The 16,650-nt window shown below is 42.1% G+C and overlaps 1 protein-coding gene across 3 annotated transcripts in view; it reads left to right on the top strand.

Moving 5' to 3' along the window:
* Window positions 1-16,126, top strand: part of ARHGAP25 (Rho GTPase activating protein 25) — a 159,454-nt gene extending 143,328 nt beyond the window's left edge. For all 3 annotated transcript variants that reach the window (XM_073569125.1, XM_073569124.1, XM_073569126.1), the window contains 3 exons: window positions 387-586; window positions 2,195-2,721; window positions 15,180-16,126. In XM_073569125.1, coding sequence (XP_073425226.1) covers window positions 387-586; window positions 2,195-2,721; window positions 15,180-15,390 — 938 coding nt within the window. In that variant the 3' untranslated portion in view covers window positions 15,391-16,126. The remainder of the gene's footprint in view (window positions 1-386; window positions 587-2,194; window positions 2,722-15,179) is intronic.
* The last annotated feature ends 524 nt before the right edge of the window (window positions 16,127-16,650 follow it).

Genomic DNA, 16,650 nt, shown 5'->3' with positions numbered 1-16,650 from the left:
CTGCTCACACATAAAATATCCAGACAATAAACACTCAGCCAATGTCAGTCTTTCCCCATTTTTCATATAAAGGGCAACGTTGATAATTTAGTGGTCACTGAACCAGAAAAGTTCACGTGGTTAGGATGTTATGTAGTCTATGCCATGCTAGTTAACTATGCAGCATTAAATAATCGAGGATGCCCCACCCATGAGGGATTCTGTTTGTTTTTGGTTGGCATGGGCCTTTATAGGGGAAGGTGGTTGGAGTATTGTGACCTGTTTTAATATTATTGAAAGTTTTAGTTAAAAATACACCGAAAATTCATCATATAGTGATAGCTTATGGAGTTTTTCACATTAATTCTTAACTTTTGCAATTATAGTTTTGTCACCTTGCCTTTCAGGTGCTCCACAGATCCAAAAACTAATGACTGTAATGATCAGTCACCATGAGAAATTCTTTCCTAAAGCCAATGACCAACCTATAGAAACCAAGACGCAAAGAAACGAACTGAAAAAAGTACAGGTTCCACGCAGTTCGGTCGGTTGGGATGCAGCTGAAGAAAGTATCTCACCTACAGGAGATTTATCCAGATCACGTATGGTAAGGTGCCTGTTATATAAACTGGACAGTTACTCCATTCATGAAGGGAAGAACCAGGTCTTATTGCAGCAGATGGTAAACAAACTACCCAAGCCCATTTTCCCTAAGAGAGGAATGGGCCACACTTCACATGATAAACATACCGATCCCTGTAGTAAATGTACCACGTATAGATCAAGAAGTGTTATTTAATTTGAAAAAGTTTAAAATATATTACTTTATTTCAATAATACTAAAACATATATATAAATAAAAACAGGATGCCTCAAACCATAAAACACACAACAAGAGGTAAGCTAAAGCAGCATGCAAAAATACACAGGAATATATATACGTGTGGTCATATATAGCACCATATAAAGAAATTATATGCGCAGTCACAGTATATATCTGCAACCAGATGGCCAGTAAAATGGCCTAAGTTATTACAGTATATGTGCAAAATCTTGTATTGTATCCATGCATATCATTACACGGAAAAATTATATGCACAAGCACAATACATAACTACAAACATATGGGCACTGAAATGGCCAGACTTGTTATAGTACCTAGGCTGGAGAAGTGCTTCTTCCTGGAGATACGCCCCCAGGAAGAAGCATCATCGAAACACGCGTCGGGGTCAGGAGTGTTAGCATGCCACTTGGCGCTTTATTCGTGGAAGGAGCACTAATACAGGTAGTATGTGTAGGACATAGGTTATGGGCTTTTTGTTGCAATTATTGTTAGTATGGACATACGGATAGCAATTATCACTATGGCGGTCTATGCTTGTATATAGTTTTATTTGTGAAAAGCACTTCTCCAGCCTAGGCACTATAACAATTCTGGCCATTTCAGTACCCATTTGTTTGTAGTTAAGTATTGTGCTTGTGCATATAATTTTTCCGTGTAATGATATGCATGGATGCAATAGAATATTTTGCAGATTTTGTACATATACCGTAATAACTTAGGCCATTTTACTGGCCATCTGGTTGCAGATATATACTGTGATTGTGAATATAATTTCTTTATACAGTGATATGCAAGGATACTATATTGTGGATTTTCCGTATGAAGTTACTGAATTTTACAACTAGTGGCATATTAGAATTGTATGCATCCTGATTGATTGGCATGTTATATATGACCACACGTATATACCATATTCCTGTGTATTTTTGTACGCTGCTTTAGCTTACCTCTTGTTGTGTGTTTTATGACTTGAGGCATCCTGTTTTTATGCATATAAGGTTTAGTATTCTTGAAATAAATTAATATATTTTATACTTATCAAATTAAATACCACTTCTTGATCTATACATGGAACATTTACTACAGGGATCGGTATGTTTACTTATTGCAGCAGAGGCAAATTCTGGCTTCAGAGATTGGCGAATGGCCTTCTTGCTCTCAAAAATATCAACGTAGAGCGACCCACATCCCTCTAGCAAAAGCAGTTTATATGGAATGATGTGTAAGCTAACAGACATTAAAAGACTGCATTTATGGGATCTATGACCCCCTTCACTTATTGCCCTTCAGGTGGTATACATGGTATATCCATCCTTGCATTGCAGGTATATATTACCAAAATAATATTAATATGTTTTATTCATTTTCCAGAAATACTCTGGTGCTTCCCCTTGTTCTTCTATCTCAGATGATAACATGTCTCTTCATGAAGACTACAGCTCTGGGTTGGCGGACGACGCAGAATCCTGGAAAGCTATCCCCAGAAAGAGAACTCAAACTATGCCAGTCACAAATTCTTTTATAGTGAAAAATAAGGATGACAGCACAGCCAGTCCCCTCAACGAGGAAATATTCAGTGGTGAATTTTGGGCTTCTCCCAATGGGAGCAAAGTTAACTTACCTGCTGGTACCGGCCACAAGAGGACATTGTCAGAACTGTCTCAGCATCGTACATCCACCTATGATAATGTTCCAGACTCCCTATGTGATTGTGGTAGATCAGAATCAGGAACTCTCGATGCAGGTACTATGAAAAGTGAAGGTCAACAAAGCCCAAGCCAACTTAAAAATGGAGCTTCCGAAAGTAAAGATGGCGACAGCTGTGAAAGCTTGGCCACGGCCAGTTCTCTAGAAGAAATGCGAATTTCCAAAATGAAACTTGAGGACCGCATAAAAAGGTATGTGCAGCTAGGAGAGTTATTGTAAAGTCTGCTATTGATGGCCCCACTCTTGGTTGCTGAAACGGAGCCCATCAGCAGTTTTTTCTATGTAATCCGACAGCTGCATGATGTAAAGACAGAGACCCGGGTTCCAGCAATATATCACTTAGTTTACTGGGTGCTGCAGTTATGATAGAGTCATAGATTTCTCTGTTTGAGATTTAGGAGAGCTCAGTTGTTGAGCTGGCCACACCACTGTTTTCTATGTATGTTGTATAGTGACAGAAAGCTGCTAATCAGTGGTGGGGGTGAGGTTGGACTTGGAGGTATGAGGACAGTTGTCCTGTAGTGATGATCTTCTGCTGATTAAGCACTGATTGCAGTGAAACAGCAAATTACAGCCTAGTAAGTGACACATCACTGTAATCAGGGACTCTGCTACTACATTATAGAGCTCATAGCAAAAACCTTTTGACAGATTCCCTTTAACTTTCAATTATATAGATACATGGACTAGACAAACAGTCCTCAGTCACAGTGTCTTGGATAGCCACCTTCTGTCCTTTCAGAGTTTTTCCCCAACTAACGGGCAGACACTGCACACCTTTCTAAATCTAGTAATGAATCTGCCTAATGCCTAGACTGACTGAGCACTACAGAGGAACCCAGGCCTGGAAGGGAATGAATGGCTCCACTACCAGATCTGCCTGATTCCATAAAAATCCCAAATCAGGAATTGCCATAACCCACAACAAGCTATTAGTGATGAGTGAACGTGCTCGGGTGTTATTTGAGCATCTTGGGCGCACTCCGATAATACAGTGGGTGTGGAAAGTATTCAGACCCCTTTTAAATTTTTCACTCTCATTGCAGCTATTTAGTAAATTCAAAAAAGTTCATTTTTTCTCATTAATATACACTCTGCACCCATCTTGACTGAAAAAAACAGAAATGTAGACATTTTTGCAAATTTATTAAAAAAGGAAAATATCACATGGTCATAAGTATTCAGACCCTTTGCTCAGACACTCATATTTAAGTCACATGCTGTCCATTTCCTTGTGCTCCTCCTTGAGATGGTTCTACTTCTTCATTGGAGTCCAGCTGTGTTTTTTAAACTGATAGGACTTGATTTGTAAAGGCACACACCTGTCTATATAAGACCTCACAGCTCACAGTGCATGTCAGACCAAATGAGAATCATGAGGTCAAAGGAACTGGCCAAGGAGCTCAGACAGAATTGTGGCAAGGCACAGATCTGGCCAAGGTTACAAAAGAATTTCTTCATTACCCAAGGTTCCTAAGAACACAGTGGCCTCCATAATCCTTCAATGGAAGAAGTTTGAGACCACCAGAAGTGTTCCTAGACCTGGCCGTCCAGCCAAACTGAGCTATAGTGGGAGAAAAGCCTTGGTGAGATAGGTAAAGAAGAACCCCAAGATCACTGTGGCTGAGCTCCACAGATGCAGTAGGGAGATGGGAGAAAGTTCCACAATGTCAACTATCAATGTAGCCCTTCACCACTAGGGCCTTTATGGCAGAGTGGCCCAATGGACGCCTCTCCTCAGTGCAAGACATATGAAAGCCCGCATAGACTTTGCTAAAAAACACATGAAGGACTCCCAGACTATGAGAAATAAGATTCTCTGATCTGATGAGACGAAGATAGAATTATCACCAAAAAGTTCTAAGCGGTATGTGTGGAGAAAACCAGGGACTGCTCATCACCTGCCCAATACAATCCCAACAGTGAAACATGGTGGTGGCAGCATCATGTTATGGGGGTGTTTTTCAGCTGCAAGGACAGGATGACTGGTTGTCATTGAAGGAAACATGAATGAGGCCAAGTACAGAGATATCCTGGATGAAAACCTCTTCCAGAGTGCTCTGGACCTCAGACTTGGCCGAAGGTTCACCTTCCAACAAGGCAATGACCCTAAGCTCTCAGCTAAAATAACAAAGGAGTGGCTTCAGAACAACTCTGCGACTATTCTTGACTGGCCCAGCCAGAGTCCTGCCCTAAACCCAATTGAGCATCTCTGGAGAGACCTGAAAATGGCTGTCCACCAACGCTCACCATCCAACGTGACGGAACTGGAGAGGATCTGCAAGGAAGAATGGCAGAGGATCCCCAAATCCAGGTGTGAAAAACTTATTACATCATTCCCAAGAAGACTCATGGCTGTACTAGCTCAAAAGGGTGCTTCTACTCAGTACTGAGCAAAGGGTCTGAATACTTATGACCATGTGATATTTGTTTTTCTTTTTTAATAAATTTGCAAAAAATTCTACATTTCTTTTTTTTTCAGTCAAGATGGGGTGCAGAGTGCACATTAATCCCTTTCTGCCATGAGACGTACTATCCCGTCCATGTGCCCTGGGACTTAATTCCCAGGGACGGGATAGTACGTCATAGCAATCAGCGGCGCCCACGTGGTGAACGCCACTGATCGCGGCCGGGTGTCAGTTGATTATCACAGCTGACACCCGGCACAATGTGTCAGGGGCGGTCACGGACCGCCCCCGACATGTTAGCCCCTTGCATACCGCGATCAAACACGATCGCGGTGTACCGGGGGTTAAAGGGAAGCATCAGCAGGGAGGGGGCTCCCTCCGTGCTTCGCTGAGCCCCCCACGGCAGCGCAATGTGCAGCGCTGCTGCGGGGGGCTCCTTCCCTGCAGGCCCCCGAATCCAAGATGGCAATGGGGACCTTCGGGGGCCTGCAGGGAGCTGGCTTCCTCAGTGCCTGCAAAGCGCAGGCACGAGGAAGCCTGCTGCACTGCCTGTGACAGATTGCTGATCTGTCACAGTGATCTGTGATGTGACAGATCAGCGATCTGTCACAGGACAGTGCTGTCCCACCTGGGACAATGTAATAATGTTAAAAAAAAAAAAATAAAAAAAAAATCGCCAAATAAATTAGAAAAAAAAAAAAAATTCCCCCAATAAATTCATTTTTTGGAAATGAAAAAAAACCCCATAAAAGTACACACTTGGTATCGCCGCGTCCGTAACGACCCGCCCTATAAAACTGTCCCATTAGTTAACCCCTTTAGCGAACCCCTTAAAAAATAAAAATAAAAAACGAAGCAAAAAATAATGATTTATTATCATACTGCTGAACAAAAAGTGCAATAACGCGCGATCAAAAAGACGCATATAAATATCCATGGTACCGCTGAAGACGTCATCTTGTCCCGTAAAAAACGAGCCACCATACCGCATCATCAGCGAAAAAATAAAAAAGTTATAGCTCTCAGAATAAAGCGATGCAAAAATAATTATTTTTTATATAAAATAGTTTTCATTGCATAAAACCGACAAAACACAAAAAAAGACCTAAATGAGGTATTGCTGTAACCGTACTGACAGAAGAATAAAACCGCTTTATCAATTTTACCGCACGCGGAACGGTGTAAACGCACCCCCCAAAAGAAATTCATGAAACGCTGGTTTTTGTTCATTCTGCATCCCAAAAATCGGAATAAAAAGCGATCAAAAATGTCACGTGCCCGAAAATGGTACCAATAAAAACGTCAACTCGTCCCGCAAAAAATAAGACCTCACGTGACTCGGTGGGTCAAAATACGGAAAAATTATAGCTCTCAATATGTGGTAATGCAAAAACTATTTTTACAATAAAAAGCGTCTTTTAGCGTGTGACAGCTGCCAAACATAAAAACCGCCATAAATAGTAACTCAAACCCCCCGTTATCACCCCCTTAGTTAGGGAAAAATAATAAAATTAAAAGAAAATGTATTTATTCCCATTTTCCCGTTAGGGCTAGGGTTAGGGCTGAGATTAGGGTTAGGGGTGTTTTGGGGTTCGGGTTGGAGTTAGAATTGGGGGTTTCCACTGTTTGGGCACATCAGGTGCTCTCCAAATGCAACATGGTGTCTGATCTCAATTCCAGCCAATTCTGAGTTGAAAAAATCAAATGGTGGTCCTTCCCTTCCAAGCTCTGCCATGCGCCCAAACAGTATTTTACCCCCACATATGGGGTATCAGCCTACTCAGGACAAATTGCAAAACAACCTTTGGGGTCCAATTTCTCCTTCTACCCTTAGGAAAATAAAAAATTGGGGGCAAAAATATCATTTTTGTGGAAAAAAAATGATCTTTTTATTTTCACGCCCGGGCGTTATAAACTTCAGTGAAGCACTTGGGGGGTCAAAGTGCTCACCACACATCTAGATAAGTTCCTTAGGGGGTCTAGTTTCCAAAATGGGGTAATTTGTGGGGGGTTTCCACTGTTTAGGTACATTAGGGGCTCTCCAAAGGCAACATGACACCCGCAGACCATTCCATCAAAGTCTGCATTCCAAAACGTCACTACTTCCCTTCCGAGCCCCGACGTGTGCCCATACAGTAGTTTTCTCCCACATATGGGGTGTCAGCATACTCAGGACAAATTGGACAACAACTTTTGGGGTCCAATTTCTCCTGGTACCCTTGGGAAAATAAAAAAATTGGTGACTAAAAGATCATGTTTGTGGAAAAAATACGATTTATTTATTTTCACGCCCTGGCGTTATAAACTTCTGTGAAGCACTGGAGGGGTCAAAGTTCTCACCACACATCTAGATAATTTCCTTGGGGGGGTCTAGTTTCCAAAATGGTGTCATTTGTGGGGGGTTTCCACTGTTTTGGTACATCAGGGGCTCTCCAAACGCGACATGGTGTCCGATCTCAGCCAAAAACGTCAAATAGCGCTGCTTACCTTCCGAGCACTGCCGTGCGCCCAAATAGTGGTCTACCCCCACATATGGGGTATCCGCATACTCAGGACAAATTGCACAATAACTTTTAGGGTGCTGTTACCCTTGGAAAAATAAGAATTGAGGGTGAAAAGATTATTTTTGTGGAAAAAATGATTTTTTTTAATTGTACGGCTGTATGTTATAAACTTCTGTGAAGCCCTTGGGGGTTCAAAGTTCTCACCACACATCTAGGTAAGTTCCTTGGGGGGGTCTAGTTTCCAAAATGGTGTCATTTGTGGGGGGTTTCCACTGTTTTGGTACATCAGGGGTTTTCCAATCGCGACATGGTGTCCCATCTCAATTCCAGCCGAAAACATCAAATGGCGCTTCTTCCCTTCCGAGCTCTGCCATGCGCCCAAATAGTGGTTTACCCCCACATGTGGGGTATCAGCATACTCAGGACAAATTGCACAATAACTTTTAGGGTCCTGTTACCCTTAGGAAAATAAAAATTGGGGTGAAAAGATCATTTTTGTGGAAAAAATATGATTTTTTAATTGTACCGCTGTACATTATAAACTTCTGTGAAGCCCTTGTGGGTTCAAAGTTCTCACCACATATCTAGATAAGTTCATTGGGGGGTCTAATTTCCAAAATGGGGTCACTTGTGGGGGGTTTCCACTGTTTAGGTAGATCAGGGGCTCTCCAAACGTGACTTGGCGTCCGATCAGAATTCCAGCCAATTTTGCATTCAAAAAGTCAAATGGCGCTCCTTCCCTTCTAAGCTCAGCCATGCGCCGAAACAGTGGTTCCCCCCCACATATCAGGTATCAGCGTACTCAGGACAAATTGCACAATACATTTTGCAGTCCAATTTCTCCTGTTACCCTTGGTAAAATAAAAAAATTGAACCTGAAGTATTTTTTTTGTGAAAAAAAGTTAAATGTTCTTTTTTTTTTAAATATTCAAAAAATTCCTGTGACGCACCTAAAGGGTTAATAAACTGTTTGAATGTGGTTTTTAGCACCTTGAGGGGTGCAGTTTTTAGAATGGTGTCACTTTTGGGTATTTTGTATCATATAGACCCCTCAAAGTGGCTCCAAATGTGATGTGGTCCGTAAAAATAAAATGGTGTTGCAAAAATGAGAAATCGCTGGTCAATTTTTAACCCTTATAACTTCCTAACAAAATAAAATTTTGTTTCCAAAATTGTGCTGATGTAAAGTAAACATGTGGGAAATGCTACTTATCAAGTTTTTTTTGTGCCGTATCTCTGTGATTTAAGGGCATAAAAATTCAAAGTTGGAAAATTGCGAAATTTTCAAAATTTTCGCCAAATTTCCATTTTTTTCACAAATAAACGCAAGTTATTTGAATGAAATATTACCACTAACATGAAGTACAATATGTCACGAGAAAACAATGTCAGAATCACCGGGATCCATGGAAGCGTTTCAGATTTATTACCTCATAAAGAGACAGTGGTCAGAATTGTAAAAATTGGCCCGGTCATTAACGTGCAAACCACCCTTAAGGGGTTAAGGGCTTAAGGGGTTAATGAGAAAAAAATGAACTTTTTTGAATTCACCAAATGGCTGCAATGAAACAAAGAGTGAAAAATTTAAAGGGGTCTGAATATTTTCCGTACCCACTGTATGATTGAGTCCCTGCGGCTACATGTTTTGTGGTGGTAGACAGCCGCAATACATGTGGGGACTGCTTGTTTGTTAGGGGACTAGAAGATATTATCCGAGCATGGCCAAGATACTCAGATAACACTCGAGCATGCTGAGATAACACGCTATCCGAGCACGTTCGCTCATCACAACAAGCTACACTTTTCAGTTGTCGAGAATTTCACAAGATCTAGTGGCTACATCCAATTAAAAAGTAATCTAACAAAGCAATATCTTTAATTGTAGCACAACTTTAATCATCTGTTTTTTTTAAAAGTAGAATTCCTATCTTGTGTATTTCTATTATAGCCACAGGATTTGACATAAAGTATTTGTGAATCCTTCACAGTTTTCCATATTTATGCTTAAATTTAGCCTAAAACTATCAGATTTTCACCCAAGACCTTAAAGTAGATAAAAAATCAAATCAGACAAATGAATCAAAAATATTAAGATGCCATTTTTTAAATGACAGAAATGATCCAAAATCTCATTTATGAGTGGCAAAAGTATGTCTGTCTTTGCTTTGAGTATCTGGTGTGCCTCCCTTGAGCATTAATTACTTTCTTCTTCTATAACCATGTTATAGAGCAACTTGTGCACTTTGGGTCATTGTTTTGACTGACCTATGTTTTATTGATATTCTGCTCATGTACAGACGTCATTTTCCTTTAGAATTTGCTGGTAAAATTAAGAATGAATTATTCCATTAATTATGGCAAGCCATCCAGGTGCAGATGCAGCAAAAGAGGCCCAAACCATGATGCCACCAGTGTGTTTCACAGATGGTATGAGGTTTTTATATTGTAGTGCACTGTTTTTCTTTCTCCAAGTTTAACACTTCTCATTTAAACCAAAAGCCTTATTTTCAAGTCACCATTCAAAATACATTGTTACATTGTTCTTTTAGCCTTTTGGCTTGTCCAGGTGATATTTAACAAACTGCAGACAGGCAGCAATATTCATTTTGGAGAGCAATTGCTTTCTCCTTGCAATGCTGCCTTGCACACCATCGTTCAATGTTCCCCTGATGGTGCACCCATGGACATTAACATTAGGTATTGTGAGAGTGGCATTTAGTTCCTTAGAGGTTACCCTAGGTTTGTGACATTGAGCTATATCATTCTCCTTGCTCTTCGTGTGATCTTTCTTGCTCAACCACTGCTGATGAGGGAAATAATGGTATTGAATTTCCTCCATTTGTACATAGTCTGTCTGCGGATTGGTGGAGTCCAAATTCTTTAGAGATGGTTTTGTAACCTTCTCCAGCCGCATTAACTCCAACAACTCCTCTTCTTCTGAGGTCCTAAGGCCTCTTTCACACATCAGGTTTTCGCCGTCAGGCGCGATCCGGCGCTTTTGACAGAAACCGGATCCGGCGAAATGCAATGCCGGATCCGGTTTCACCCACATTGACTTGCATTTGCGCCGGATCGCGCCGGATGGCCATGCGTTTCATCCGGTTTTCGCCGGATCCGGCAATGTGTCGCAATGTGTCGCGATCCGGCGTCTGGAAAAAACGTCTACTGTAACGTTTTTTGTCTCCGGCGAAAAAGCCGGACACGCCGGATCCGGCGCGTCCGGCTTTTTCACACAATGAAAGCCTATGAGCACCGCAATGCGCCGGATCCGGCGAAAGCCGGATCCGGCGGCCGGATCCGGTTTTTTGGTCTGAGCATGCTCAGTAGCTCTGCCCACAAGACATATATAAAAGCAAGACAGTGGGACCCACAGCCACACCCAACATGCCACCCAAGAAAGCAACCAAGCGAAGCAGGAGAAGGCAGGAGACCACTGCAGCACCATCAGCACCACCACCACCCCAAATGGAGCAGCAAATAGAACATGCTGAGGAGGGGAGGCCAGCAGCAGATGAGAGACGGTAATTATCAAATCCCCCATTCCTCCAAACTAGGGCCATGGAATATCAAGATATTCATTGGCCCTTTGTTTCTCTTTATTCAACAGCCGCCAAAGAGATGCAGCAGCAGCACCATCAGCACCACCCCAAATAGAGCAGCATGCTGAACGGGAGGGGAGTCCAGAAGCAGATGAGAGACGGTAATTATCAAATCCCCCATTCCTCCAAACTAGGGCCATGGAATATCAAGATATTCATTGGCCCTTTGTTTCTCTTTATTCAACAGCCGCCAAAGAGATGCAGCAGCAGCAGCAGCAGCAGAAATGGCATCACTGGCAGCAGCAATACCCACAGCCATGGAGTCTGGCCATCAACAGGACAGCACATCTTCTTCTGGGAGCCCTCCCTCGCATCGTCAGCGTTTGACGGTAAGTTTTTATTTCCAAAATCCATCATCTCTGTAATATATGTCTATTCATTGCCTTTTATTTCAAAACAGGAATCACAAGATGAAGAGGAGCTCCCAGAAGAAGAAGGAAGGGGTGGACAGACACCTGGAGTGGGCTCACAATTCGTAAGTTTTTTGCATCAAACGCAGAAACACAACATCACACTACACACAACACATAGAAAACAATGTTCTGCAGACCACACACAGCAAACAAAATGCCTACATCCAAACTCATAACATTTTTTGTTTTCTTCTCTAGTCTTCCCAATCTGGTGCTCGGCCAAGAGGTCCTCGCAGTGCCTCCCAGGGTCGTCGGCGACAGCAACGCGGCGGTCACCAGCGTGTAAGTATAAATATTTTTGCTTTGTTTTTTTGCACTTTTTATTTCATTTCTTTTGTGGAGGCTAATTATGTTATTTTTGTCTTTTTCTTTAACAGCCTTCACAGCGTGCTCCCGACTCTGACGGTGAGGATGGAAGGATTGATGTGGACCGCCTCATCGATCTCGTCAGAGAAAGGGAGCCGCTCTGGAATATGGCTGACCGCCGCCACGCTGACCTGATCATTACCCGACGACTCTGGGAGGAAATCTGTTCTCTCCTTGTGGGCCGCTGGGAGGACCTCGAAGCTCGGGACCAGATTAAAGAGCGTAAGTATATACAGTAACGGTTGCTTGATGTAAACCAGTGTTTCCCGAACTCCAGTCCTCGTGGTCCCCACGGATCATGTGTTCAGGATTTCTATTTACTATTGAAATCCTGAAAACATGACCCCTGGGGACCATGAGGACTGGAGTTTGTGAAACACTGATGTTGTATACTAACCACTCCTTTCTCGTTTCAGGGAACAGAATTGTGAATCGGTGGTGGTCTGTGAGGGATCGTTTCAAGAAGGAGTTCAATAAAGAGATGCGGGCCCCGAGTGGATCTGGAGGACGCAGGAGCAAGTACAAGTACGCACGAGCCCTGTCGTTCCTCCGGGAAACAATGCTCACCAGAAGGTAAATATTACACACCACATGTGAAAAAAATGTTAGATGTAACTTTTTTTTTTCAGCCAGGGCCATACCATGTCAGTATTTTAATTGTTTTTTTTTCTCTTTATTCCACAGCACGGTGAGCAGCACTCGGGAGCCTGCACGATTGGACCCTTCTGAGGCGATCCCTGAGGAGACCGGCACCGAGGGACACTTCGACCGCCCCGGTACATCTGCACCTTCCCTGCCTTCCCACACATTCGACCCATCTGTCCCATCCACCAGCACAGGAGCATCGTGGCCGCCTACATTACATGAAGCTGCTGGTGAGGAGATCGCTTTCCCTTTACCCCACCCTTCTGCCCCTGCCGCCTCTAGTACACCTGCAGGTACTGGGCGACAGCGGCAGAGGGGTCAGGAAAAGAGTTATGCGCAAGAGTTATTGCATCTGAATGCATCTTTCCAGAACTGTCTCAAAGTCTTGTCAGAGTAAATCTCCGCAGGCTTTCAGCAGATCAACTCCAGCATTCTGGAGGTGAAGACACTTCTGCAAACCATGCATTCAGAAGCAAGATCTTCGCCAAACCACACCTTTTTCAGGTCTGTTGTGGAGCGCATGGAAACGCTCTCTCCTGCCCAGCAGATGCATGTAATGCATTCGTGCCACGGTGCTCTACAGCAGGTTACCTCCCAACCTCCACCTCCCACCACTGTAGTTCCTCCACCTGCACCCCCTCCAGCCACTTTCCATCCTCCCCCTCCTATTACATCTGCACCCCCTCCAGCCACTTTTCATCCTCCCCCTCCTACTACATACCAGCAACCTGCCCAGTACCAGCAACCTCCCCAGTACCAGCAACCTCCCCAGTACCAGTCATCTCCCCACTTCCAGCAACCTGCCCCGTACCAAACTCCTTCCCCGTACCAAACTCCTTCCCCATACAACTTTCCATCAACATCATCTGCTCCTACAGTCCCTGCCCAACCCTCCACTCCACCACCCACCACCTCTTCTGCTTCCCACATGTCCACCCATTCTGTAGCTTTTTCCACACCTTCACCTCTAACTGTTCCTTCCCCACCAAGATCCCAGTCCTCTCTCCACACACCCAGTGTCGAAGTGTCCCGCAGCCCCTCCAGCAGTATTTCCACCCCACAGTACACAGAATTGTAATGTGTGTTTTTTGTAATAAAAATGCCCATTGGGTTTAAAACCTTTCTAAAAAAGTTTTTTTGCACTTTAAAAACATTTTACAAAAAAAAAAAAAAAATGTAAATAAAAGTTAAATTATCGTTTCACAATGGTTGTCTGTCATTTCTTTCTGCGGCGAACTATGTTTTAAAAAAAGGTTAAATACAGGGTATTTCAAAGGTAAAAAGGTATTCAAAACCAGGTATAACTGTGGGTAAATTTTAGCTTTTTGCCACAGTTGTGTTCCTGGTTGTGTTTGAAGCAAAGTATTTCACTTAAAAAGTTGTGTTTATTGTTGGTGATTTCCTACCAATGTACACAACTTTTGTTAAAAGGTGAAATACTTTGCATAAAACACAACCAGGTACACACCTGTGGCCTAAAGGTAAAAATAGTAAGACCATGACAAGATAGCCAACTTTGGTTGGCAAAGGTATATACTGTTGGTCCAGAAGGTACACAAGTTTAGGGCAAAAATCTTTCACACTCTGTCATCCCAGTGTACTCTGCCTTGAGGTGACATAAAGTATAGTGGAAAATTGTCCCTGAAACCGTCACAGAACTTCTAGTGGTAATATTTCCAATGACAACATCCATCTTCGCCAGTAACTTGCTCTTCTCTCCAACCTGCACTTTCTTCTCTACAACCTGTCAAAGAAGGGCTGTAGGAACATGCTATATCTAGTTTTCCAGTAGCCAATCCCGTTCGGAAGGCCACAAGGGTCAATTTTAAAAACCGGATCCGGCGTAATCCGTCGAAAAACGGATAGAAAAACGGATGAACCGGATGAGACGGATCCGGTTTTGTCTGTCAAGAAAAAGACGGATCCGGCAGAAAACCGGATCCGTCACATCCGGTTTTACTAAACATTTGCCGGATCCGGCGTTCCGGCACGACGCCGGATCGCGCCTGACGCCGAAAACCTGATGTGTGAAAGTAGCCTAAGAAATCTCTTTTGTTCGTGCCATGATAAACTTCACAAACATTTGTAAAGATCAGACTGATAGATTTCTATTCTTTAAATATAATAGGTCGCCCACTTACACCTGATTGTCGTCCCGTTGACTGAAAACAGCAGAATTTGATTTCACCTTTAAATTATTTTCTAATCCTAAAGATTCACGTATTGTGCCATTCATAGGCATGTTAGATTGGTCATTTTACTCATGCAGAAAATGAAAATGTCAAATATTTTTGACTTATTAGTTTGATTCTCTTTATCTACTTTTTGAAATTTGTGCAAAAATCAGATGTAGTTTTAGGTTAAATTTTTGCAGAAATATTCTGAAGGGTTCACATTCTTTGAAGCACCATAGTACATGTATAGTAGGTATGTAACCTACCAATAGGACTTGCATCTATCTCAAGAACACACACACTGCCTTCAGTGGAGATGGGGTTGATATTCCAATTTAAGTTAAGGGGAATTCTAATGACCTCTTCTCTCCACTGACGAGTCCCATAGATTTAGGTCCCATTGGTGGGATCCATATCTACTCTACATTTATGGCATAGCCTGATGGGAATAACCATATAATGATTGTATTTCAAATGCAGACCAAGGTTTTAAGAAGTATTTCCAAAACCTAATATCTTCATTTCTGTTTCTGATATTAGTCTAGAGAAAGAAAATTATGACGTATGGAAGAAAGTGGTGAAATTAAATGAGGACTTGGAAAAAGAAAGAAACCAGCGAATGGCGCAAGAAATCACATTGCAAAATATGAAACAATCACGAGATGATGCTGAAAGGAGGAACAAACATCTGGAGAAGGAAATCCAAGGCTTTATGAGAGCCATGAGTCTAGCCGGAAAGAAGCCAGAATAACTACGATGCTAGCGGGAAAAAGATTTCACAATGACTCTTGGGGCTTCACCAAACTGGAGGCCGATTCTTCAGATAAAGTACTGCATAAACACAGATGAAAGACTAGATCCAAGCCTGGGTTCTAGTTTGGATCTTCAGGCAAGAAACATTTTAAAAACTTAAACTTAATCACATTGCCTCATTCAGCCTCCCCTAATTTTTCTTGAGCGTAAAAGCATGGACCGTTGTTCATTGGCTTTTTGGATCCAAGCTTCATCAGTATTCGGTCCGTGTGTCCGTTTTTACCATCAGTTTTTCATTAGTGATTTTCACATATGAAAAAAATCCCCCAAAAACTGCAAACTATTTCCTATCCATGGATGACGTACAGCATATGGATGACACACCGATGCCATCCGTGTGCTGTCTGTGATTTTCAGTGACCCATAGATCACATTTATCCATGATGCTGATCAAAAATGGATGTCTCCAGGATGTGTTTGTGGACACCTGTTCCACAAAAAGACATGGACATGTCAATGGCCCCACAGACTTTAATGGGTGCTTGTTCTATCTGTGATTCATGGACATCTGAATCAGGTCTAAGGACTAGAGATGGAAGACTACCTTTGAGTATAGTCCACTGTCAGCCATGACTTCCATACTTGTAAGCACACCCTTATATATTTTTATATTATTTAGTGATAAGCCTGTATTAAAATTATTTAACACCAATTAAACTTAAATTCTTTTTTTATTTGAATTTTGTTATTTATTAACCATTCATGGGAAGGATTCTTGCTGAGCCAGCACCACACAGGTACCGCCGTGAAAAATCTCTATATCTCCTTACGGAAGGGGCAAATTTTTATTTTTGTGCATTCAATTTTTTTTAAACCTTATTACAAGAGTCATAAGTTTTATACTATTCAGCGTAGCCAAATATTTGTTGAGGGAAGAGTTGTTGTTTTAAATGGCATTATTCGTTTTACAAATTACGTGCTGAAAAAATGGGAAAAAAAATTCCAAGAGTGGTGAAATGATAAAAAAAAAAAAAAAAATGTAATTCTGGCATTGTTTTTTGTTGGTTTCATTTTTATCCTTTTCCAGGCGACGTGATTATTCAGATCTGTACAATTACGGTAGTACCGAACGTGATCCTCATTTTTATTAGATTTTAGTAGATAAAAAAAATTCTCAACTTTGAAAAAAAAATTTGGTTGTGTCCGTGTTTACTGAGACTTGTAACGTTATTACTTTTCTGCTGATGGAGCCATATAA

Source organism: Dendrobates tinctorius, unplaced genomic scaffold (assembly GCF_039654945.1).
Source record: "Dendrobates tinctorius isolate UK_male_01 unplaced genomic scaffold, ASM3965494v1 ptg000022l, whole genome shotgun sequence".
Classification (NCBI taxonomy): domain Eukaryota; kingdom Metazoa; phylum Chordata; class Amphibia; order Anura; family Dendrobatidae; genus Dendrobates; species Dendrobates tinctorius.
The sequence above is the reverse complement of the archived record's forward strand: the minus strand, read 5'-3'. Positions and strand labels throughout refer to the sequence as shown.